Consider the following 21,793-nt stretch of genomic DNA (forward strand, 5'->3'; position numbering starts at 1 on the left):
ACATATCATAATTAATGATGTCGTAATATGCTAATTTGATATAAAAAAATAAAAGATTATTTGAAATTTTTAAGTACTTATTTGAATATTATGCTTTTAATTAATCACTTCAAAACATAACTCATAATTCAATTAAAGCATTGAAATTGATTTTTACATTAATAATCTTCATCTCTCAAAATTAAAAAATATAAAAAAACATACACATACACATTAAATCATCTTATATGTTATAGTAAATCGATTTACGTTGACCATGCTTGTAAAAATTGACATTCATTATAAAAAAGTTTTATAATTCATATTTATTTTTTTAATTATCATTGAATTAGGTTGATTTATTTAATTTAATTATAATTATTTTGTGTGTGAAAATTTATATTTTAAATTTAAAAGACATGTTTATTAGATGTTAAAATGCATTATTTATAAATTTAATATCTATGGACCGAAATTCCCCTTCTAATCAACAAAATACCATAGAAGGGGATAAAAGGAAAAGGGAGTGAAGAAAAGACAGGCAGACGTCAGAAGAAAAACCCAATGTAACAAGGTTAAAATGAAGCCTCTTCTCTTACAAAAGCAGAAGCACGCCAACATTTAACAAACAAACGCAATCAAAACCCTTTCCCTAACTCTCTCGTCCCCTTCTTTTCTCTGTTTCTCACTTTTGCTGTCTCGGCCTCTCCGTATTTCTCTTTTAGCGAATTCCGATGGAAGACGAGGATGAGTTCGGAGATCTGTACACGGACGTTCTCAAGCCTTTCTCATCAACTTCCACGACATCATCGGCGACGGCGTCCGCTGCTCCGCAACACCACCAGCCTTCCCCGACGCCCGCAAATGTCCACCGTCCGATCGATCTCAACGTTCAATCCCAAGAGGATGACATCTCCCTCTTCGGAGGTTCACGTCAAATTCCCGCTACCCAAACCCTAGCTCCTTTTAAATCTCCTTCTCTTCCTCCAGCTGCTGCTGCTGTTGTTCCGGATTCGATCCCTAGACGCGATTCAGCTCCCAAACCAATGGTTCTGGATTCTAAACAAGAAGCAAACGATGGCAAAGACGTTAAATTTGATATTGAAGAGGGGGGTAGTAATGGAATTGAGGATGTCGGCTCAGATGACCCGATAATCCCGGGTCTAACCGAATCGGTTTGCCAGGAAGATTCTGTAAGGAACAATAACGGAAACGATAACGGAATTCGAGAGGGTGAAGCGGAAGCCGAAGGAGAAGGGGATGATTGGGATAGTGACAGTGAAGATGATCTACAGATAGTGTTAAACGACAACAACCACGGCCCGATGGCTATGGAAAGAGGAGGAATGATGGGGGAAGACGACGACGAAGATGGGGACGCACTCGTGATAGTGGCTGATGGAGATGCAAACCAAGGGGTGGAGGAGCAGGAATGGGGAGAAGAAGGAGGGCAGGTGGCTGATGGGGAGAGGAAAGAAGGCGGAGAAGCAGGGAAGGTTGGCGGTGGAGCCAGCGGAGGAGGAAGTGTGGTTCCGCCAAAAGTTGGGTACAGCAATCATGGGTACCATCCGTTTCATTCTCAGTTTAAGGTCAGTGTGTTAACATGTGTTGTTGAATCAAACAATTTGGAAACATTTGGGCGAAAATAGGGTTTCTGTTTGTCATATGCCCCAATTGTGTGATGAATGATTAGGATTTAGTATAGTTGTTGGTTTGTAAACTTTGTACAGAATGAAATGATGAATAACAGTTTTTTCTTTTTTTCCCCCTGAGTGGGGAGTATATTGCTATGGTTTTTCATTTTGATATTATTTTTGAATATTGAAGATCATAATGCTGTACTCAGAAATCATTATGGGTATCCTTAAAACATAAAACCTTACCTCCAATGATGCTTGTGTAGGCTCAGAGTTACATCTATCAACAGTAACATGCTGGTTTTTTTGCTTCGCTAGAAACCTCACTTATTCCAAGGGTCAAACCTTTTCAACTTATTGTTGGCTAATGCAATACTGACTTGTAAGCAAGAATTATTTGATTCATCTTTCTTCTTATCCTAAACTTGAACATGACAACTTAAAAAAAGGGTTTTGGTCATACGTTTTGATTTTCAAAATGTTCTGGGGCACGTTAGTTAATGGTGTCAAATGTCAATAGTAAAGCCTTTGCGGATAAGGTATATAACTGCAACTACAGTTAATGCTTTTTTAATGTAATCTGTGAAGATATGGCTGTTGGTCTTTCATGTGTCACCTGCAGCAACAATTCTCTGTAGGAGCTGTTGAAGATGCACAATTATGTTTAGAACTATTTGTTTATTTGTGTGTCAAGTAATTTGTGGACAAAAGCAAATCCAGATACTTCTGCAAAGAAAAAGTGGACGCAAACCTATTGGTACACTGGATGAAACTGTAGAGAGTAACATTATACTCTGTAACTTGAACACACAAAGTTTTTTGTTTCTCAAAACGCAAGATTAACTGCTAACCTTGGTGAAAATATGTTTCTCTTCACACTTGTTCCCAACCATTTTCAAGCAGCAGTTGATTAGATTTACCTATACTTTTTCATTGGTTGCATTACAGAGTATAAGTTTTTTCCAGCTTGAAATTTGTTATTGTAATCGACATTTTGGTTGCACACGTATGTGGTGCAACTTCTTCCTTGTCAATGACTTTATGAGCTGTTAGCTCTGTGTTATGATCAGTGTATCCTCTGATATTCTTGTTTCTTGATTTGTATATTGTCTTGTTGCATGCTATAGAGTGGATTTTTTGTTTTGATTTGGCTTAAGAAATTTTGATTTAGCAGTCTCTTTTACTTAAATCTTAATGGTTGTTAGTATTTCCTTTCTAATGTGATGCAAAAGTTGACCTTAGTCTGGAATGTGATATCCAATGGAAAGTTGATTTTAAGAAGCTGCATATATGTCAAGGTTCTGGTCATCTGTTGTAAACTGTAAATTTTTATAGCAGAAGGGAAAAAATTGCATTGCTGGATGATCGTAGCATTTCTTTTATTATGGGGCTTATGCTGCTTGTTCACTTTGGTTTCTGATTTATATTTTGATCTGTTTTCTGCTACATGCAGTACGTAAGACCTGGTGCAGCACCAATGCCTGGAGCCACTACAGGTGGTCCTGGAGGAGCTCCGGGTCAGGTTCGTCCACTCATGGGTGCTATGTCTGGTCGTGGTAGAGGTGATTGGAGGCCACCTGGAATGAAAGCTGCTCCTCCCATGCAAAAAGGTTTCCATACTAGTTTTGGAATGCCTGGTTGGGGTAACAATATGGCGGGGCGAGGTTTTGGTGGTGGGCTGGAATTCACGCTTCCTTCTCACAAGTAATTGCTCAGTTTTCAATAATTGTGTTATTACTTAATGTTAGTTGGTAGTGTGAATTTTGTGCATAATGTATTAAATCCATTTTATTTTGGCTTGTAGAAGCTGAAAATGGAGACAAATTGCTTGTTGCAGGATGCCTATTGGCTTCTGTCAAACTTTGTTATGTTTCATTCTTCTAATATCATGTCCAAACTCTTGTAATTTCATTGTTTGGTTTCACCTGACCAATTTTTGTTTAATCCCTATGTGATTTCAGGACTATATTTGATGTTGACATTGATAGTTTTGAGGAAAAGCCGTGGAAATATCCTGGTGTAGATCTCTCTGACTTCTTCAACTTTGGTCTTAATGAGGAGAGCTGGAAAGATTATTGCAAACAACTGGTAATTATTAGCTTTAATGATATCTTATTTCTTTCTTGTGGGAACTAAGGTCTAAGAAGTTTGGATTTTAAAATCTTGTAGGAACAACACCGCTTGGAGACGACCATGCAAAGCAAAATTCGTGTTTATGAAAGTGGGCGAACAGAGCAGGTAATTAGGTGTTTACGCATATCTGAGAAAATGTTTCCGTGTAACAGTTAAGTGCATAGGTTGATGGCATTGGTTCTGCTATTGCTATTAATGTTATAATTGTCTTGCTTTCTTTTAGGATTATGATCCGGATTTGCCTCCAGAATTGGCAGCAGCAACTGGGCAAGAGGTTCCAGCAGATGCTGCTAATCTTGCAAAGTCAGATGGTGGACAACATGACGTGACAAAAGGAACTGCTCGAGTGCGACCACCAGTAGTAAGCTTCAGTCGCCAGTTTTACAGAAAAGCATAATTATAAAAACCATCCTGTTAGATGTAGATTCTTTAACCATATTTATATTTTGCCTGTAAATATATATCTTGGTACTTGAGATATGCCATGACCTGTGTCTGTATCCTCTCTTCGCTTGCTCTCCAATATCAAGTAACTATTTCATTATGAGTGTAATAGACAACTCCATTTCCATATATTGTAGACCTTTTTTGCTATTTTTTTATCTGTTTGATAATTTACCATATTTTATTTATTGTACCAGCCAACTGGGAGAGCAATACAGGTGGAGGGTGGTTATGGTGAACGCCTCCCATCCATTGATACTCGGCCACCTCGTATCCGTGATTCAGATGCAATTATTGAGGTTACCAGTCAAATCTTGTTTGGATTGCGCTTAGCCTAAGTCTTATTTAGTATCTATGTGTTACTTATCCAATATAGTTGAACTCATAATTTTGTAAACAGATTGTCTGTCAGGACACTTTAGACGATGATTCCTCCATAGGCAATGTTGTTGTAGACCAAACAGAAAATGATCTGCCAAGAGGGGATCTTAGAGGAGATCTTGCATCTGAAGCTGATGTTGCACGTGAAGATGCTGAATATTTTGATGGTTTTCCAGATGCTTATAATAGTCAAAAGAGGGAGGTAGTTGGAAGGAGGACTCTGAACTCTGTTCAGAGTAATGAGCCTGAAGATGGGATTTTGCCCTTCCCTGCAGAAGCATCACTTCCATATGGTCCTGGATCTAGGGGTCAGAGTCCTATGTATTCTAGTGGAAACTTTAGTAGCCCTCGTGATGAAAGGTATGAAGCCACCTCGAATCAATATAGTGTTGTCTAATATCATGTATGTTGTTACCTTTTTTGGTGATACTACGCTTCTTCAAGTAGAGAGGTGAAGCACTGGTCCACCTCAAACATGATCCTACACTTGCTTGTACTGGTTGTGTAGATCTCAATTGTACACTTTTTCCTTGGCATCTTTCAATTAGAAAAATAAATGCATGCTAAAGAAATGACGTAGTTGTGATAAATTGATAATTCATTTTCGTGGAGAAACACTCTATAGTGAAAGAGATATATTAGTTGCTATGTTAAGAATTCATGTGCCTTGAGAAGCATGAAGGAACTTTACGGATTTCGGGAGTCATCTAAAATGAAATGATGATGTGTTAGTTTCCTGTTTATCTGAAGCAGAGAAAATAAATGTGAACCAAAATGGCTGTGGTGAAAATTGATGAAGTTGGTAGCAGTTCTTTATTTCTTGTACCATATAGGTCTAATTGATAGAGATACTTTTGCCTTTCGTAACTTAGCTGTAGCAGTTTTCATCATGGTTTGTTTTCTTTAAGCAGATGGATTACTTTCTTGAATGTTTGGCTGTGAAGGGGAATGAACTCCGGTCATTGTTATCATTATTTATTTTGTATCTTTTGCTGAGCTCATAATGAATTCCAGCCTTCATGATCATTTCATAATTTGATAGTGAGAGATACAATTTGGTTTGAAAGGTTGGTTGTGACTTTGATCTAGGATTTCTTACTTAATTGTCTTTGGTTATTTTTAGGGTTGCTGTTAGCTTGATGTTTTAGTTCATTATTGAGGTGGTAATATTACAACTGCATGTATAAATACCACTAACCCTCTTCTCCAAACAGGCATCAACAGGGAAGAGCACACGAGAGATCCCCTCGCATGACACCTATTCAAGGTAGACGTGAGAAGTTCAGTGATGCCCAGAAGGAAGAATCTGTTGAAAGCATGGATGCTAAATCTCCTGATGCCAGGGAGATAAGTGTGGAGCGTAAAGATGATGTTGATGATGAGCTTGACCCGGCCGATGGAAACCCTGTTACAGAAAAGGATGAACAGATAAATGAGACCCATGAAGTTGAGAATTCTCCTAATCCCATGAAAAATGAAAAAAGAAGTTCCCATGGGGAGCAACGGATGCTTCAAGAACTTGATGATGATGAGGATTCTAGGGCTGCAAGAAGTAGTGAAAACAGCAAAGCAAGATCTGGCAGCAGCAGAGATTATCAGAAGTGGCGAGATGGTGCTGAAGAGGAAGTTGTTCAAGGTGGACGTTTGTCCCGCATGGGAATTGTCAAGAAGCATCTTGATGAACATGATCAGAATTTCCGGAGAAAAGATCGAGAGGGGAGACATGAGATTGAAAGAAATCGCATGGTAGGTAAACCAGGGGAGGATTCTTATCCTCTTAGGGACTTTGATGCTAGCTTGTCACATAATTTGCACACTAAAGCAGAGGGTTTTGATAGGCGAAGGGAGCGTGACAACCCTGATGGTACTTGGCAACGGAGAGAAGATGATCTTTACAATAGAAAAAGTAGAACTGAGGACTTAAGGAAGAGAGAGCGTGATGATGAAATGGGTTCTAGGAACAGGGCTAAGATTCGAGAAAGTGAGAGGAGTGACAAAGATGATTATCCGCATTCTAGAAAACAGTTGGATAATGGCAGTTTTAAAGTTCATCATGATAAGGATGTCAGTGCTAGACATAGGGAAAGAGATGATAATTTGAAGAGTAGGTATGAAGCAGCGGATGATTACCAAAGCAAAAGAAGGAAAGATGAGGAATATCTGAGAAGGGACCATGCAGACAAAGAGGAAATCTTGCATGGTCACAGAGAATCCAGCAGCAGTCGCAGGAAGCGAGAAAGGGATGAAATTACAGACCAGCGTAAGAGAAATGAGCGACCAAGAATTAGAGACAATTTTGATGAACATCATTCAGTTCGGCATAAAGATGAGGTCTGGTTGCACAGAGAGAGGGTTGAGAGGCAGCGAGAGAGGGATGAATGGCATAGGCTAAAGCAATCCCATGATGAAAGTTTACCAAAACGGGAGAGAGAAGAAGTACGAGGTATTGTGAGGAGTGGCCGTGGTTCAGAAGACAAAGCATGGGTTGCCCATACCAGGGCAAAGGATGAATATAAAGGTTCTGAAAAAGAATACCAACTCAAAGAGACAGTACGTCACAGTGAACAGGTGAAGAGAAGGGAACGGAATGATGATGAAAGTTTCTCACGCCATAGAGGGCGTGAAGATTCTTATGCACGCGGACACCAATTTGGCAATGAGGAGAGAAGATCCAGGCAGGAAAGGTCAAGCACTCGGAATGACCATGCTGCCAATGCTTCAGATAGCCAAAGAGGGGAGAAGAAACATAAAGAAAACACTAGGAAGGATAGAGAATCTGAAGGTGGAGATCCAATCACTTTGGGTTCTGCCAAGAGAAATCAAGAAGATTTAAGTGGTCAGAACAATGAAACGGTATGTTTCATAGACTCAAGGACATAATGTTTCTTTAGTAATAAGGAGAAAAATACCACAGCAATTTTCTGGAAACGAGCCAATACATGTGCATACTTATATAAAGTTGATGCAGTTTCTTCAAAATTAGAGATTCTGGTTTTGATTACTTGATCATTGATGTCTTTGGTTGAAATATCTTCTTTCGTCAATATATATCTTTTAAGAGTTTAGAGGACTGTGTGTGGCTACTAGCAGAATTCTCGGGTCCAGACATTTACTTTAAGATTGAGAGTAATTAAAAGCACCTAATTCATGAATCTTTTTGCCAAGCAGATAGGATTTGTTGTTAGGGTAGATACCTATCATGGGTGCAGTTATTTTTTTTCCTGGTCTTAAGCATTTGCTGAGGATATACTGAGGGTGTTAGTCTCATGATGAGATCAATCTTATCATCCTGGTCATTAGATATTGTCTTTTCAATTTTTTTTTTAAAATGCTCCAGCAAGAACACACCAGCCATCTCAATTTCTATGATCATTCAATCAGTTTGGGCAAAAGTTTCAGGAAGCAATGTTTAATAACAAACTCATTATCTCCTGTCAAACTTGGTGTGATTTGGATGCTATCAATAATTTACTGCTGTTTATAAAGCCTGCCACTGTTGGACATGAATTTCTATTTATTTTATTAGTAACTTCTTTTTTTAGCTTAATATTTGGCTGTCATGATCTCGATCATTTTTGAGGCTTGCAAAGTGAATTCTTTAAAGTCCTGCTGTTTGGGTATGAATTTTGTATTGTTATTGGTTTGGCATTAAGGCTTTGTTTGGATTGAGGGGAGGGGATGGGGGAAGACCTTTCAACTTTTATTTTTTTTAAGCACTCCAAATCAGGGGGATTTGGAGGGGAAGGATTCCTTGTTAAAACTTCTTTGACTGTGTAGACAAAATTATTCTTATTTTAACCGTTCATTTTAATATGTAAAGGTTGTAATTCTAAAAGAAAACAATGAGTTATCATTGACAATAAGCTTGATTTCAGATAACATGATCTAATTTGAACACGAAGGAAAGTTGAATTTTGAACTTAACACTTATGGTTTTTGGACTTTTCCTGTGCCATTATAAAGACATAGCGTATTCAAATGTAATTTAGGTAGGTTAACTTTGTGATCCCTTCTTAATTAAATGCTGGAGTTGTCCTGCTGCAGAACTCACCTATTAATGTTGTCATTATAGTTATAACAATAATAATTGTTATTATCATTATTATTATTACCTTTTGCGTTGGTTAGGGCTTGAAAAGTGGTGAGAAGAACGAGAACCCAGCGCACTATAACTCTTCCAGAAAACATAAAGAAGATGCTTCTTCAGATGATGAACAGCAAGAGTCGAAGCGAGGGCGCTCCAAATTGGAACGTTGGACAAGCCATAAGGAGAGGGATTACAGTATCAACAGCAAGTCATCGGCTTCCTTGAAGTTCAAGGAGATTGAGAAGATTAATAATGTGGCATCTTCAGAATCAAACAAAATTCCAGATGAACGTGGTAAGTCAATTGAGCCTGCTGAGAACCATCATCCTTTATCCGAAGATAAAGGTGTTGGTGAGCCAGAGATCAAGGATGCTGATATAAGACCATTGGAGGATCGGCACCTTGACACTGTTGAGAAGCTGAAGAAGCGAAGTGAGAGGTTCAAACTTCCAATGCCTAGTGAGAAAGATGCCCTGGCAATAAAGAAGATGGAGAGCGAGGCACTACCTTCGGCCAAGAATGAAACTCCTGCAGATTCAGAGATTAAACCGGAGAGGCCGGCCCGAAAACGAAGGTGGATCAGCAACTAATAATGGAATAAGTAACCTACATTTTTGCTGTGTTGCAACGTGTACTGGCCCTGATTATTCAATTTATAGAACCCCAAAGGTCCTGTCATGCCATATATTTTGATTTGGCTACTATAGGGTTCCAGGGATGGGCATGTACCAGTGTAGTCGTAGGATACTGTAACAATGCGGCTGCCATGTACTTTTTCTCAGTCCTATGTGTATATACCAGAAAATGTAACATTGAACTAGTCACAACGGTGGCACATATTCCATTTAGTGTCAAATTGAGATGTGTTGCTCAGATTAGTTAATCTGGGCTGTGATGAAGGTCAAACACAGGAAAAGAAAATTTGGTAACGGGGTCCTTTCATCTGGCCTTGTGTAGAAGTTGGCGGCATCAGAGATGAGGAACTTGTTTTGATGCTTACAGTCTTCGGTTCTGATAGCTTTGGTGTTTGAAGAAAAATTCGTTCAAACCGGTGAGAGCGTTTGAGGTACCTTTGCAATGGTTAGAGAAGATACCTTGAAGAAGGTGGCATGGGTGAATGGTTGGTAACCATTATTTGTATACCCTAGCTTGATTAGAGTTTTATCAATCTTCTCCTTGTTTTTTCTCACTTTTTTTGCTCTTCTTACATTTCATTTTTGGCAATTGGGGGGGTAGCCCTAAACACTGTGTTGAAAGCTTTTGTAATTTGAGAAAGAAGTTAGATGAAATGATAAAAAAGGGATAATTTTTGAGTTATTTCCATTCCATGGGAGTGCTCCGTCAATCCTGCTATTCGAATGTAAACAATTAACAAAATCACAAAGTGTCGGCGTACATGAACTTGTTGATCTTACAGAGGAATTGTAGTGGAAAGAAAAAACAAATTTGGGGTCAGTTAGCCCAGTGCGGTTAAAGTGCTGAGTCTTAAGTGGATTGGAAACCGTGGGTCTATGAATGATGATCCGAGCAAAGGAAAAGGCAAAAACCAATTTGGGTTTTGAAAGCCCAGTCCGGTTGAAATATAAGAAGCTTAATTTAGCACTGGCAATGGCAATTGAGGCGCCGCGGCGGGACGGAACATCTTTCTGAGGGGAGAAGAAACCGGTCAAGTTTCTTCCATCTCTCTTTAGTAACTAACATGAACAGTAGTATGCTTTTTCTTTCTCTTTTTGCTTTGATTGGCTGCTGTTAGTGCTATGCATTGAGCAGAAAAGTTTCAGTTTGCATTGGCTTCTACGAAATCACTCTCAGCAGTCTAAATCGATACGTAGTTTTAATCAACGGGATCTTTGTTTCTGTGATTGTCTGTTGACAAGACAGACTGGATTCTTTGTGCTTTTCTTAATACAGTCAATTGTTTGTTTTCCTTGGTTTTCAACCTGTATTCTGTAGTCCGATCCTGGTGAAAGGGGATTGCATTTTAAGTGTTTGATCTTATTTCCCGCTAAATTCAATATTCTGGGAGATTTGTTTTTCATGTTATAAGTCAGTTTCTGCATTGAAGCTAGTGAAAATTTTGGGCTGTTTTCGTTTACTCTGAAAACCATGGCATTTCTTATTTAGCATCTAACATGAGTTATTTTGCTTTTCCACAGTATTAGGAGTTCTGTCTGTTGCTCTCAACCAGAGTCTCTCGTGAAATCTTCATTGGTTTGCGTTGTTGCGCAAAGTCCTACAGTTTGCAGTTCTATTACGGAATCCCAAACTTAAGGATAATATTCTTCTTCTGTAACTTCAATGTCTCTGCGGAAGCCCCCACTCCCTAGAATCCTTCTCAATGATGTCTCTTGCATGAGAAATGCCCAACAAATCTTGCGACATGTGAATGTTTCTGTTCATGATGGTGGAGCACTTGTGTTGACAGGCAGCAATGGCTCCGGCAAGACCACTTTCCTACGTATGTTAGCAGGATTCTCTCGACCTTCAGCTGGTCAGATCCTTTGGAACGGTCATGACATTACTCAATCGGGCATATTCCACCAGTACAAGCTTCAACTAAATTGGCTTTCCCTCAAGGATGCTGTAAAAGAAAAGTTTACCGTCCTTGACAACGTTCAGTGGTTTGAGATTCTTGAAGGTAAGCATGGTAAGTCATTGCCTGCTCTGGAGTTGATGGGCCTTGGACGATTAGCAAAAGAGAAGGCAAGAATGCTTTCAATGGGCCAGCGAAAGAGGCTCCAGCTGGCAAGGTTGCTTGCCATTGATCGGCCGATTTGGCTGCTAGACGAGCCTTCAGTTGCATTAGATGATGAAGGGGTGAGGTTGCTGGAATACATTATTGCAGAGCATAGAAAGAAGGGTGGGATTGTAATTGTTGCGACACATCTCCCAATTCATATTGAAGATGCCATGAATTTAAGGTTGCCACCAAGGTTCCCTAGAAGGATGACTTTGGTAGATATGCTTGATCGTTCAGACATTGCATAAACCAGACCAAGTAACATTCCGATTGCCTGACAAGTTTGGCCAATTTTTTCCCATATTTGGTGATTCTTCATGTCTTGGAGAAAACTTTTCCTTGTGCTAAAGCCATTACCACAGTGATACTGCTCGACACAGAATCTGGAATGATCTAGTTAGGAAGCCATCCATTCAGTACAATCTTGCAAGAAATATAGGTCTACACAGAGACCGAGACACAACACAGGTGCGCTTGGGCGCATTGAGCTTTCTGATTTAGTCTTTTGTTTGAACTATGGGTCTCAATGCTTCTTGAGGAGACGAGACCCTCATTGAGACAGCTTTAACGGGGCCTTCTATGTGGTGGGTCGATGATCTCTGAACTCGTAATCTATTTCATAGCCTGAAATCAGCTTCTGGCCTGCTTGCCGATTGAACTCTGATTGTTTTCAGGCTATGTTTCTCCTCTGCAATCTGCTGTTTCCATTCATCCTTTTCAGCAATAGAATAACATTTTGTGATTGATGGCTCAAATATTCAAATCCGAATAACATGGTTGGCTAGAAACCCTGTCTTGAATGTCCCACCACTTATCACAGAAACTAGTAGTAAAAGGTTACAACACAATTTGTCAAGGGAGAGAAAAGCAGGGCGCATACTGTAGTTGGGTGGAATGCTGAAGTGACTTCCATCCAAGTAGTGGCAAAATGGCATCCGAGTTGGCCAGGTTTTAGTTTAGCACAATCACGCCTGCTTTTTCGATTCCATCCCTTGAAACAATTCCATTACTATAAACTAGAAATAAAAGAAAAAAGAAAGAAAGAAAGAAAGGAATTCCATTGAGGTTTTTATAGTTAATAATACAGAGAAAATAAGAAATTTTTAGGATCCAATGTTTTGCCACATGATACCAACCCAACCTTATTTCCGATCAGAAAGGACAATGAATCTATATGTCAGTTAAAAGTTTTCCTGTCGTGACAAGGAAGGAAACTGGACTGGTATTTCCTAAGACAGCAACATGGCCCCCATACCAGTGATGTCACCATGTGGAGGCTTATCAACTGTCTAGCTGAAACAAAAGTGGCTGTCTGGGTCTCAGACGGGGAGTCCCACGCTTAGAAGAAATAGATCTATCAAGGAAACAAATTTGCAGCGCCCAGAGATGAAGAGATCAACATCATGGCTTTGTACTTTGGCTACTCAGCTATCTCTTTGCTTTGCTCTCTACATAGTTATCAACTTGGGTCAGCCTGAAAAGTTGGTATACAACGATAATAGTGGGCCTCTTGACCTGTACTTTATCAGTGTTAGAGGAGGCTTTAGACCACTTAAAGAACAGAACCATCTTCTCAAACTGGTCAGTTTCTCTGTTTCTTTCTTCTTTTTTTATTTTGTTTTCACTTTGAAGTTTCTATTCCTTGGAGAATTTTGATATCGTTTGCCTTTTTCTTCCTCCTTTTCCTGTGGATGGTCTATTGGTGTTTGGATTTGGGCACGGATTAATTATTTATTCCTTGTTTTTTTGCTCAGCTAGTAAGGTATTTACATTAATAAACTGCCCAAGGCAGTAAGGGTACAGCAAACTGTTCCGACTACAACCAGAGTATAACTGGTGTACGCATACATAACACCAGCGAACAAAACATATCTGGTATGAAGAGTACCACAATTCTAGGCTAAGCTTTACAATATCAAAACATTGTGAAGTAAAAGTATTCATAAAGAAAATTGCTAGTGAAAGCTGCCACCATGCTGTTAACATAGACTCTCAATCAAAACCGTGTTTAGCAAGCATGTCTAAAAATGAGTTCCCATCTTGCGCTTTATGTTGGAAAGTCACTCTACCATATATAACTTTTCCTTTAGACACAATCCAGCACTACCATTTACTTCCTGTGATAATGGAGTTGATGATTGTTGTAATGGGATGAACAGAAAACAAATATTTTGGCTTATTATATGCTGATATGGTTATGGAAAAGAGAATTTTACAGTAACTAAGCTGAATTAGTCTAATAGGATACTGATACTGAATCGGTGGGGGGGGGGGTTAAGGCTTTCTTGTTTTAGCGAAATAAAATTACCTTTAATTCTTTCATCTTGATTTCCAATTCTATTTGCTTGATTGTCGTTAGCTCATTGTCATTGGTTTCCTATCTTTGGTCTGTTTATCTGATATGGTTTCATCAAATCATAGTCAGAGGATGCCTCAGAATATTTGTAGTGTGTATTTCCTGGTATTTACTAAAGTTTTTGTTCTTGATAAAGATGGAGAATGTGGCGAAAGCTTACGATGTAAAGCTTGTGGTGAACATTAGTGAGCTTGGGGAGGGTGATCCACTCCTTCAGAATGTAAGACCTCTTTGCATTTTATCTTGCTTGTCTGATTGAATCTTTATAAACGCTAGATTCTATGTATACAGCCAGAATCCTTTTCGAAAAATAATATACAAATTGTCTTTTGCTTGGTTTCCATAGCCAGTAATGACTCTAGAAATATCTTTTGCAGGTGACCAGGCTCTCTCCATTACTGAAAGTTCCCTGGTATTATATGTTCTTGCCAATCAAGTCTCTAACTTGAATACATTAGCATCATATGCAAAAGTTGTCATTTTTGCTGCAATGTCTTGAAATCCAGTGCTCTATAAAGATAATCAGATGATTTCATTTATCTGTCAGCCTTGCAGCAGTCAGTAGTGATGGATAATGATGCTTGTAGGTACACCACTGGAGTTTCTAAACAGGACGGACTTGGTTGCTTTCTCGAGCAAATCAAATTACCTAATGGGAGAACATTAGCTATTGTCAGTTTGAACACTGCTTCATTGCAGGTGGATATTTGTTTGTCAAATCCAGCTTTTAAAATCATTCTTTATTTACTGCAAGTATGATGAGAATAAAAAGAAAAGCCTTCCTGCACCATCCCTTAGAATGGCAGTTATATAGTAGTCAGTCTTAGTTGCTTAAGCTACCGTTTAATGCATAGCATTTTTATCATACTTCTTGGTTTCAAACCTTATAGAATGGCTATAGGGATATTGCCATGGTTAGAGGCCCCCTACATGCTGGAGTATGTCTCTGTCTTGTTGCTACTCTCAGAAATTTGAATGTGTTCAACTGCTATCTAGCTGTAGAATATACAGTTTCTGTTTATTGAAGTATACTGTCAAGAAATAATTTACTTATTTTTTGTCTCTCTTGTGAGCATAAGCATTTGTATTAATAATCTTTCTTCTTCCCTCTAATTTGGTCTCATTTTGAAACTGTAAGGATACAATGCTTGTGGGATCATCAAGTGGCATGATGGACAATTTGTTAAATTGGCTGACAAGGACACTAGAAACCACCATTAGTAGCTGGTAAATGAGTCTATATCTTGCTGGCTGGTTGTGGTTAGGTCTTAACTTAAGCATTGACAAGGTTTCTGATCCCAGTGATAATTGTGAAGATCTAAATTGAAATATAGTTTCAATTTGGTTAGTCCTGTGGTTGTTAGTGAAATCTTGAATTTTTGGCTCTTTGGCAACTGTTCCAGCCTGCAGAAGTTAAAACTCCGAGAAATGGTCCATATTTTCTTGACTTGTACTGATTTTTCCTGACGTTTCCTGTTTAAGCTTCAGCTCCTTATTATTGGATGCTAAAAGATTTCCACCCCTAGTATTGATTGTTGTTTTATGTTCGATGAAACCAGGCGCATGGTAGTTGGATTCCACCCATTGGTTGCATGTGAAGAGAGTGAGGAGCAAATGGTTGTAAAGCAGATTCATGAGCCTCTACACCAAATATTTATGAAGTTTGGAGTGGTTAGTCTTCTTCAAGTTCAGTGTTAGAGTGAACATCAATTCCCAAGTTAACAACTCTGGGATCCACATCAATTTGAAGTCAATAAATTTCAACATAACATTGCTAGTAATCTTGATGCTTGGACTGACTCTTAATCTTGTGCTTGTTTCTAGAATCTTTACCTAAGCCAGCAAGGTTGCTCTAGCTATGCCCTTCAAGATAGTGTTGCTTATATAGGTAACCCGGGTTTGATTAAAGAGAACTCTCATTTGCCTTCTGCCAATGGAAGATACCTAGTTAGAAAGTGAGTTATTTGTTCAATTTCCTCATGTCATTCTGTTTCAAATATTCATCATGAAATGAAATTCATTGTCTTTTTGTTTCTCAGAGAAATGAGTAATGGGTTTCTTCTCCATAGACTCAGCTTGCTGGAGATGGTAAGTAGTATTTGATTTATGTCGAAGAGACTTATGGGTGTTTGATGTTCCATTGTTGAAATCATGCATTGGATGACTAAATCTTCTTACTGCTTTTGTTCTTGTCAAAGCTCTAAATCTAATGACTGAATGCTGATGCATCATTCTATCATTCTATGACAGGTGACCTACTTTGTTACCTCAGAAGGGAAGGTCGTGAACAAAATTGTAGTCCAAGAAAGGGGCAAAGGGGTCATGTAAATGCCTAGTGGTGAAAGCACATTCAACAATTCTCTGACGCCAGTGTTCAGCTGCTTCCAGAATTTTCAGTTTTGTTTGATCTTCTCTGAGTTAACCCCAAACTTTTCAACAGTTCATGTAGATGGCATTCAATTGATGAGACCTCCACCCTCTATTGGGGTGATTGTTCAGCTTGTTCCTCCTTGTAAATTAGCACTGACAAATTTTGTTTGTCATCAAATGTTCTTTCTTCTCTTCAAAATATGTTGAATGATCCTAACAGACATAGTCCAGTGCTATCAGGTTGCATACCAAGCGATAAAAATACCCTGAATTTAAGTTAAAGTTTGCAATTACAGGGAAGAGGGAGAGGTTAAAGTGAGGGCTAAGAGCTACCTTTCTTTGGGTTCTTTCTTCACGGGAAACCAGTCTGTTGCAGCCATGGCGGAGGTGTTATTTTGTTATTTTTTCCCTTCACTTTGATGATCAGCTACCAAACCTGACCCTCCCCATTTCCCAGAAATTAATTCTTTTAAAGAAGAGATTTTGATACTAAAAAAAGGACTAATATTTAATCGAGACCTCTGACTCTGAAGAAGAAAAGTCGATAAAAGAACAGCTTTTAATACCCAACCAATGTACCATCTAAAATGGTGAAATGACTGGATTATCAACACTTGTTTCTGTCTTCCACCCTGTTTTGTAAGGAGGGGTTGAAGGATAAATGTGGAATAAAACAAAAAACAGGAGCAACATAAAAGCAGAGGCGGGTCGGTGGATTTAGGGTTACAAGGCTCATTAGTTTAAGAATGAGGCTTTGCTCTCGGGGAGGTGGATGGTTTCTGAAGGGTGGTTGCCCCCCTCCTCTGATTGATAGCGGAGCCTATGATTTCACTCCCCAACATTCAATCTGCAACAGCCCTTGGTCCCTCTTTCCACACTAACACACAGGGAAACTCTCTCTCTCTCTCTCTCTTCATCATCATTGTCTGCTTCGTTTGCTAATGCATTGCCTGTTTCTTTTCTACTTCTTTTTCTTCTTCTTTTCTCTCTCTCTCTCTCTGTCTCTCTTTCTCTGAGAACGAATGCGATAAGGCTATGATGACTTCATTTTTGCTTATGAAAGTCCAGGCTTTGAGGAAAAAAGGCCGTAGCTTGGCGGGGCAACTCTCGTTTCTGTTGCAGCCACCGGCCTTTGTTCCTTTACCTGCCTGATAAAAGGCGAATCTGAGCCTCGCTTCCTTCCCCCAACCCCATCTCCCCATTTTCTTTTGTTTTTTCTCCAGGTTCTGTGTTTGGTTTTGCTTGGTTGAGTTTTCCTGCCTGGTGGAGGATGTGCACTGTGGCATATTCTGTAACAGTTGGATGATTTTGATATGATGCGGAATTGTAATTTTTCTAGCTAAAGCATGAATTTCCATAAGATTTTACTATCATAGTGGAGATTTCAAGTTCACTTTCAACCCAACATACTGCAATTGCTAATTGGTTACCTAATAAAAAGAAAAGCAAAGGAAATGGAGAATAGGCTATGGATCAGAGATTCAAATGAAATTCATGTGGTATAAGAATTTGAGAACTTATCGCAGTTGTTTGTTCGCTATAGTACAAATTACCATGAAATGTTAAGCTGAGAAACAGAAAATTATATCATGAAATACTTAAGCTGTAGGAGAACAAAAAAAAAAAAAAATCAAAGTGACAAGAGTTGATAGTCATTAAGGTCAATATCCCCGAGATAGTAAGCTGAGCGCCGTAATTGCTGCTAGACCAAGACCAAAGTTGGCAGTAATCGCCATTCCACTTGAAGAAGGTGCAGGTGCACCCGGTGAATCTGCTGTGGATGATGACACATTGGCTACTGGCGGTAGTGGAGGGTCAACAACATCTGCAACCTCGAGGGGGGGATTGGGGGGATTTGCTGGTGACAATGCCATGGGAGGAACTTGCTTAAGCAGCGCACCAGGTTCAGCTGGTATGATGGCAATCTCTCCATTGAGATCCACGCATGGGCTCCCTGCAGCACCAAAGCCAAAGTTTGTAGCACATGTTACATTGCATTGCATATAATGAAATCATCACTTGTTATGAAAAATAGCATTCGAAGCACTCACTCATATATCTGCTGGCAGTTCCAGGGAAGTCAGTTATAACCCCATCAACTTCTAGTGCAGCAACATAGGTAGCAAGCTCCACCATGGGATCCGCATAGAAATCGAATGGAAGGGCGACAAACTCATTTCTCAAAACAAAGACGTATACTGAGATGTTTCCTGCGTGCATTTCCTGGAGGACGTTCGTTTGAGCCTTAGCAAAGCCATTATCAGTTGAAATCAGGGAAGGTCTTGCGACAACAACTCCATCAGCATACTTCTTGATTTCATCTACAGTCAGTTTAGGCGCATCACCTATCTCCTCTTTGATGCGTAACAATCTTTTGTAAGCTGGGACACCTTGGAACTTGGACAACACTGAGGTGTCGTCTGATTGGATCAAAACTTGTTGAGTTTGTTGTTTGTCAAAGGTTGCATTACCCAAAGCTTTGGTAACAGAATCTACCATGTCAAGACCCTTCTTTGATGCTAGGTAAGCAGCATTCTGGAGAGGCATTAAGTGTTAGGATTTTGTGACAGTGGTAAAGAATGAAAGCTGGCATGATTGATGTAAATAAATCTTAAATTCAACAGATTCTGCTACTGGTGAATGATTATGTTTGTGAAGAAATGTGAGTTGCATGTTGGAAGCTGGAACAATAGTGTTAGAAAAATTAAGAGTTCTTACTTCTATGTTGATCAAGATTCCAGAAACTGCCTTTGCCTTAGCAAACTCCAAAAAGTCTGTGAGTGTCATGAATTTACCCTTGTTCTGGGCTTCAGGGTTCCTTTGGTAGCCAGCATTTTGTCCAAAAGGGCTTACAATTTGAGCTGGAGAAAGACAGATACACCATTAGTGGGAGTACTAAAAGATTGAAAATTTATGGTTGTATGTAGCAACGTGTTTAAGAAGTTTACGCTTCAAGGTTTGTATCTCGCTCCATGTAAGATCAAATGAAAATATTCCCTTCTCTTTTTGAACTTCGGGTATGGAGGAAGAGCGAGACATGAAGGTAGGCATCGCAGTAGTATCCCCTGTCAGATCGGCTGAATCCAAACAGAAAGCTACTCCATCTTTTGACATTTGGACTGAGCAGTCTATTATGTCAGCTCCATCATTTACTGCTTGCTCATAAGCGAGATCAGTGCAACCAGGATACATCCCACTTGCTCCATTGTGAGTTATGATCAAAGCTTTCCCTGCAAAGGAACAAAATCGTAGGAAAACATTATATTTTGTACTCGAGTATCTATAAACATTAATGTTGCAGAAAGAAAACTTATTTGAAGGATTCAAAATTAGCATTTACCTTTCTTAGGCTTGGCGGTTTCATTGGCTGCAAAGCATGCTGCATCAAAAATTACCATTTGAAGGGGTTAATCTCAAGTTTCACTGGTTGAATGATTTTTCTTTGATATATTTATATAAGATTTGTGATGAACAGAGAAAAATGGCACAGCACTAGAGCATTTAATAAGCTCACCAATGGTTGCTGATGCTGTAGGAGAGAAATCTGTAAGCAACCCATCGACAGAAAACTGGGGACTATCGATGAACTGCAAGTATTCAGTTGTTGGATCATAACTATAATTGTAACTTGCTGGCATATCATTTGCAAATCCAGAGGCATAGACTTCTAGGCCAAGCTTGTGAGCATCAGCCACAAGAGTAGTAGGATTTCCCAAGTATTTGTTTGTATTAACAGGCCATATGTATCCTTTGGGGACAAGAATCCCTGATGCATATGTCTTGATGGCTGCAAGATCCTTCAATATTGCACCGTATGTTTGTTTGGTTGTGGGTTCAACTACATCTGGATCAAGGACCTGGAAGATGAGCTTTGTCCTCGCTCTGTTCACTTTTCCATTCATGTTCTTCAAGAAACCAATTTCAGGAGATGAAATGAAGTTTATCCCCATAAATCTCATAGCCTTTTCCAGATATCCTGACACACTGAGTTTGTGTTCTGTATAGAAAGCGTCGTACTGCAAGATAGAAGAGACCAATCAGGGAGGTCCTGTCACTTGTTGAGTTACTCTCAGGCGTTTTCTTTCTAAGGTAGTAATGGAAGTTAAAAGGAGCTTGAAGAGAAATATGAAACCTGAACATTCACCCAAAACGATGAGGGTCTAACTCCTGTGACATCCTCAAGAGTAGATACTGGCAGTTGACCATCAAATGCATTTGTTCGAGACAATACACTTTGAACCACTGCCAGGGAAAGAACATGACAAAGCAGAAGTTGTCAGGAAGTTTAAACCAAAAACTATAATTGAATTCTTAGCTTCAAACCTTATAAATTTGTGACTTCACACCAATTTGACCTCTTCACCATTCTTTCATTAGATAAAAAACAAGATGTTGCTAATAAAGTAGGAAGATTTGAGACTCACATGACACATTGTTGAATATTACATCAGATGTGTAATCCACAGCAAACCAACCCTTAACCTGCTGTCCATTAATGTTGTAGGTCTTGGAATCTTTTGGGAAGATCATCCCTATGGTTGTTGAATTGTCAAGCCTGATATCTGACAGGCAAATGCCGATGCCATCTTTTGTCAGCTGCAGATTGCAGAACAAAGCCACATCCGTAGATTTTAACTGATTGGCCATGTCATTTGCAAATGAGCTAGATTCAGGAAAAAGCCCTGAGAATCCACCCCGAGCAATCACAAGGGGTGGTTGACCTGGAGACCAAACAGGAAACACAAGGGATTATCTTACTTCACCACCCTGTTCACGTTGCAAATCTATTTGCTTATCAAAGGAGGGGGGGAAAGAAATAGTGTTACCGCTTAAAGTCTGCCATTTCTTGACAGGAGCCTGAGCCCCAGCGGCCTGAGGTGCTTGTTTTTTAGCCAAAGAGGCATGGATCAACAGGGAAATGAAAAGCAAACACCTGATCATTTTTCCTCCAAAAATCCTGCGATTTATTCACAAGATTATCATTTGTCACCTAATCGACATAAAAAGAACAATTCATATATCGATTCATTTGATTGAAACAATCAACATATTCTTTTTCAGAACCTAGTGCATAATCTCAACTCTGTGAGTTACATTTCAGAACTTCTTCCTGATATATCTTTCATCTGATGTCACAAGTCACTTAAAATCCATGAAGCCAATATCTGATAAACACCCAATCTCTTTATAACCATTTAAGCAACAGAAACATCATCATCAAACATATATTACACAATCCTGTCTACACATTTCTCCCAACCAAAAAAACAAGGGAAAGTGAACTTACTTGAACCTTGATTGATTAGATGTGTGGAAAGAACATTCCCCTGTCAAGTTTCACAAAAACTATGGAAGAAACTCTCAAAGGGAATGTAATGGAAAAAAAAAAAAACAAAAGAGAGGCAGAGACAGATTAACTGGTTTAAAGTTGTTCTTTAATAACTCCCCACAAAATTTTTTTGGCATTAATAGCTGGTCTGAATTTATTTCAAGTGAGAGGCCAGTTTTTTTCTTTTCTTTTTCTTTTATATTAAAGGGGGCTCATAGTTATTTGCTATTCTTGTTCCTGTTTTCTTGGACAACAAATGACTTAAGCGGGAAAGGACAACTCCAAAAACAATTAACGGCTTAACCGTTTTTTGAAACTCCCACTTCCCTTCCTCAAA

General features: G+C 39.1%; 4 protein-coding genes across 5 annotated transcripts; 3 read left to right on the forward strand and 1 right to left on the reverse strand.

The window, feature by feature from the left end:
* On the forward strand, positions 533-9,850 carry LOC18587870 (FIP1[V]-like protein). Its single transcript, XM_007011906.2, has 9 exons — positions 533-1,568; positions 3,070-3,320; positions 3,578-3,704; positions 3,786-3,854; positions 3,973-4,110; positions 4,391-4,492; positions 4,594-4,934; positions 5,789-7,427; positions 8,703-9,850. The coding sequence occupies exons 1-9, from the start codon at positions 714-716 to the stop codon at positions 9,249-9,251; spliced, it is 4,071 nt and encodes a 1,356-aa protein (XP_007011968.2). The 5' UTR covers positions 533-713; the 3' UTR covers positions 9,252-9,850.
* LOC18587871 (ABC transporter I family member 1) lies at positions 10,059-12,154 on the forward strand. Its single transcript, XM_007011908.2, has 2 exons — positions 10,059-10,326; positions 10,818-12,154. Exon 2 carries the CDS (start codon positions 10,960-10,962, stop codon positions 11,647-11,649), a length of 690 nt encoding a protein of 229 aa, XP_007011970.1. The 5' UTR covers positions 10,059-10,326; positions 10,818-10,959; the 3' UTR covers positions 11,650-12,154.
* Positions 12,414-16,409, forward strand: LOC18587872. 2 transcript variants are annotated; one of them, XM_018127184.1, is made up of 10 exons: positions 12,909-12,982; positions 13,156-13,276; positions 13,894-13,977; positions 14,135-14,169; positions 14,345-14,456; positions 14,896-14,984; positions 15,317-15,428; positions 15,582-15,712; positions 15,797-15,845; positions 16,008-16,409. In XM_018127184.1, the coding sequence occupies exons 3-10, from the start codon at positions 13,894-13,896 to the stop codon at positions 16,083-16,085; spliced, it is 690 nt and encodes a 229-aa protein (XP_017982673.1). In that variant the 5' UTR covers positions 12,909-12,982; positions 13,156-13,276; the 3' UTR covers positions 16,086-16,409. The 2 variants fall into 2 exon arrangements, with proteins under 2 accessions (XP_007011971.1, XP_017982673.1); XM_007011909.2 differs by lacking the exon at positions 13,156-13,276 and having other exon boundaries at positions 12,414-12,982.
* LOC18587873 (glycerophosphodiester phosphodiesterase GDPDL7) lies at positions 17,608-21,571 on the reverse strand. The gene is made up of 10 exons (XM_007011910.2): positions 21,415-21,571; positions 20,954-21,084; positions 20,552-20,848; positions 20,260-20,369; positions 19,642-20,143; positions 19,468-19,506; positions 19,076-19,357; positions 18,846-18,988; positions 18,179-18,662; positions 17,608-18,081 (listed from the first exon to the last, which is right to left on the reverse strand). Exons 2-10 carry the CDS (start codon positions 21,066-21,068, stop codon positions 17,789-17,791), a joined length of 2,265 nt encoding a protein of 754 aa, XP_007011972.2. The 5' UTR covers positions 21,069-21,084; positions 21,415-21,571; the 3' UTR covers positions 17,608-17,788.

Source organism: Theobroma cacao, chromosome 9 (genome assembly GCF_000208745.1).
Source record: "Theobroma cacao cultivar B97-61/B2 chromosome 9, Criollo_cocoa_genome_V2, whole genome shotgun sequence".
Lineage (NCBI taxonomy): Eukaryota > Viridiplantae > Streptophyta > Magnoliopsida > Malvales > Malvaceae > Theobroma > Theobroma cacao.

Excerpts from the sequence above, each read along its gene's own strand:
- LOC18587871 (XM_007011908.2), top strand. The coding sequence starts at position 10,960 with ATGTCTCTGCGGAAGCCCCCACTCCCTAGAATCCTTCTCAATGATGTC.
- LOC18587873 (XM_007011910.2), bottom strand. The coding sequence starts at position 21,068 with ATGATCAGGTGTTTGCTTTTCATTTCCCTGTTGATCCATGCCTCTTTG. Across the intron at positions 20,849-20,953 it reads GAAATGGCAGACTTTAAGCG|GTCAACCACCCCTTGTGATT; the intron begins GTAACACTATTT and ends TTTGGTCTCCAG. Across the intron at positions 18,663-18,845 it reads GAATCTTGATCAACATAGAA|AATGCTGCTTACCTAGCATC; the intron begins GTAAGAACTCTT and ends ATGCCTCTCCAG.
- LOC18587872 (XM_007011909.2), top strand. The coding sequence starts at position 12,788 with ATGAAGAGATCAACATCATGGCTTTGTACTTTGGCTACTCAGCTATCT. Across the intron at positions 14,170-14,344 it reads CCATTACTGAAAGTTCCCTG|GTACACCACTGGAGTTTCTA; the intron begins GTATTATATGTT and ends TGATGCTTGTAG. Across the intron at positions 15,713-15,796 it reads GGAAGATACCTAGTTAGAAA|AGAAATGAGTAATGGGTTTC; the intron begins GTGAGTTATTTG and ends TTTGTTTCTCAG.
- LOC18587870 (XM_007011906.2), top strand. The coding sequence starts at position 714 with ATGGAAGACGAGGATGAGTTCGGAGATCTGTACACGGACGTTCTCAAG. Across the intron at positions 3,321-3,577 it reads TTCACGCTTCCTTCTCACAA|GACTATATTTGATGTTGACA; the intron begins GTAATTGCTCAG and ends ATGTGATTTCAG. Across the intron at positions 7,428-8,702 it reads GTGGTCAGAACAATGAAACG|GGCTTGAAAAGTGGTGAGAA; the intron begins GTATGTTTCATA and ends TGCGTTGGTTAG.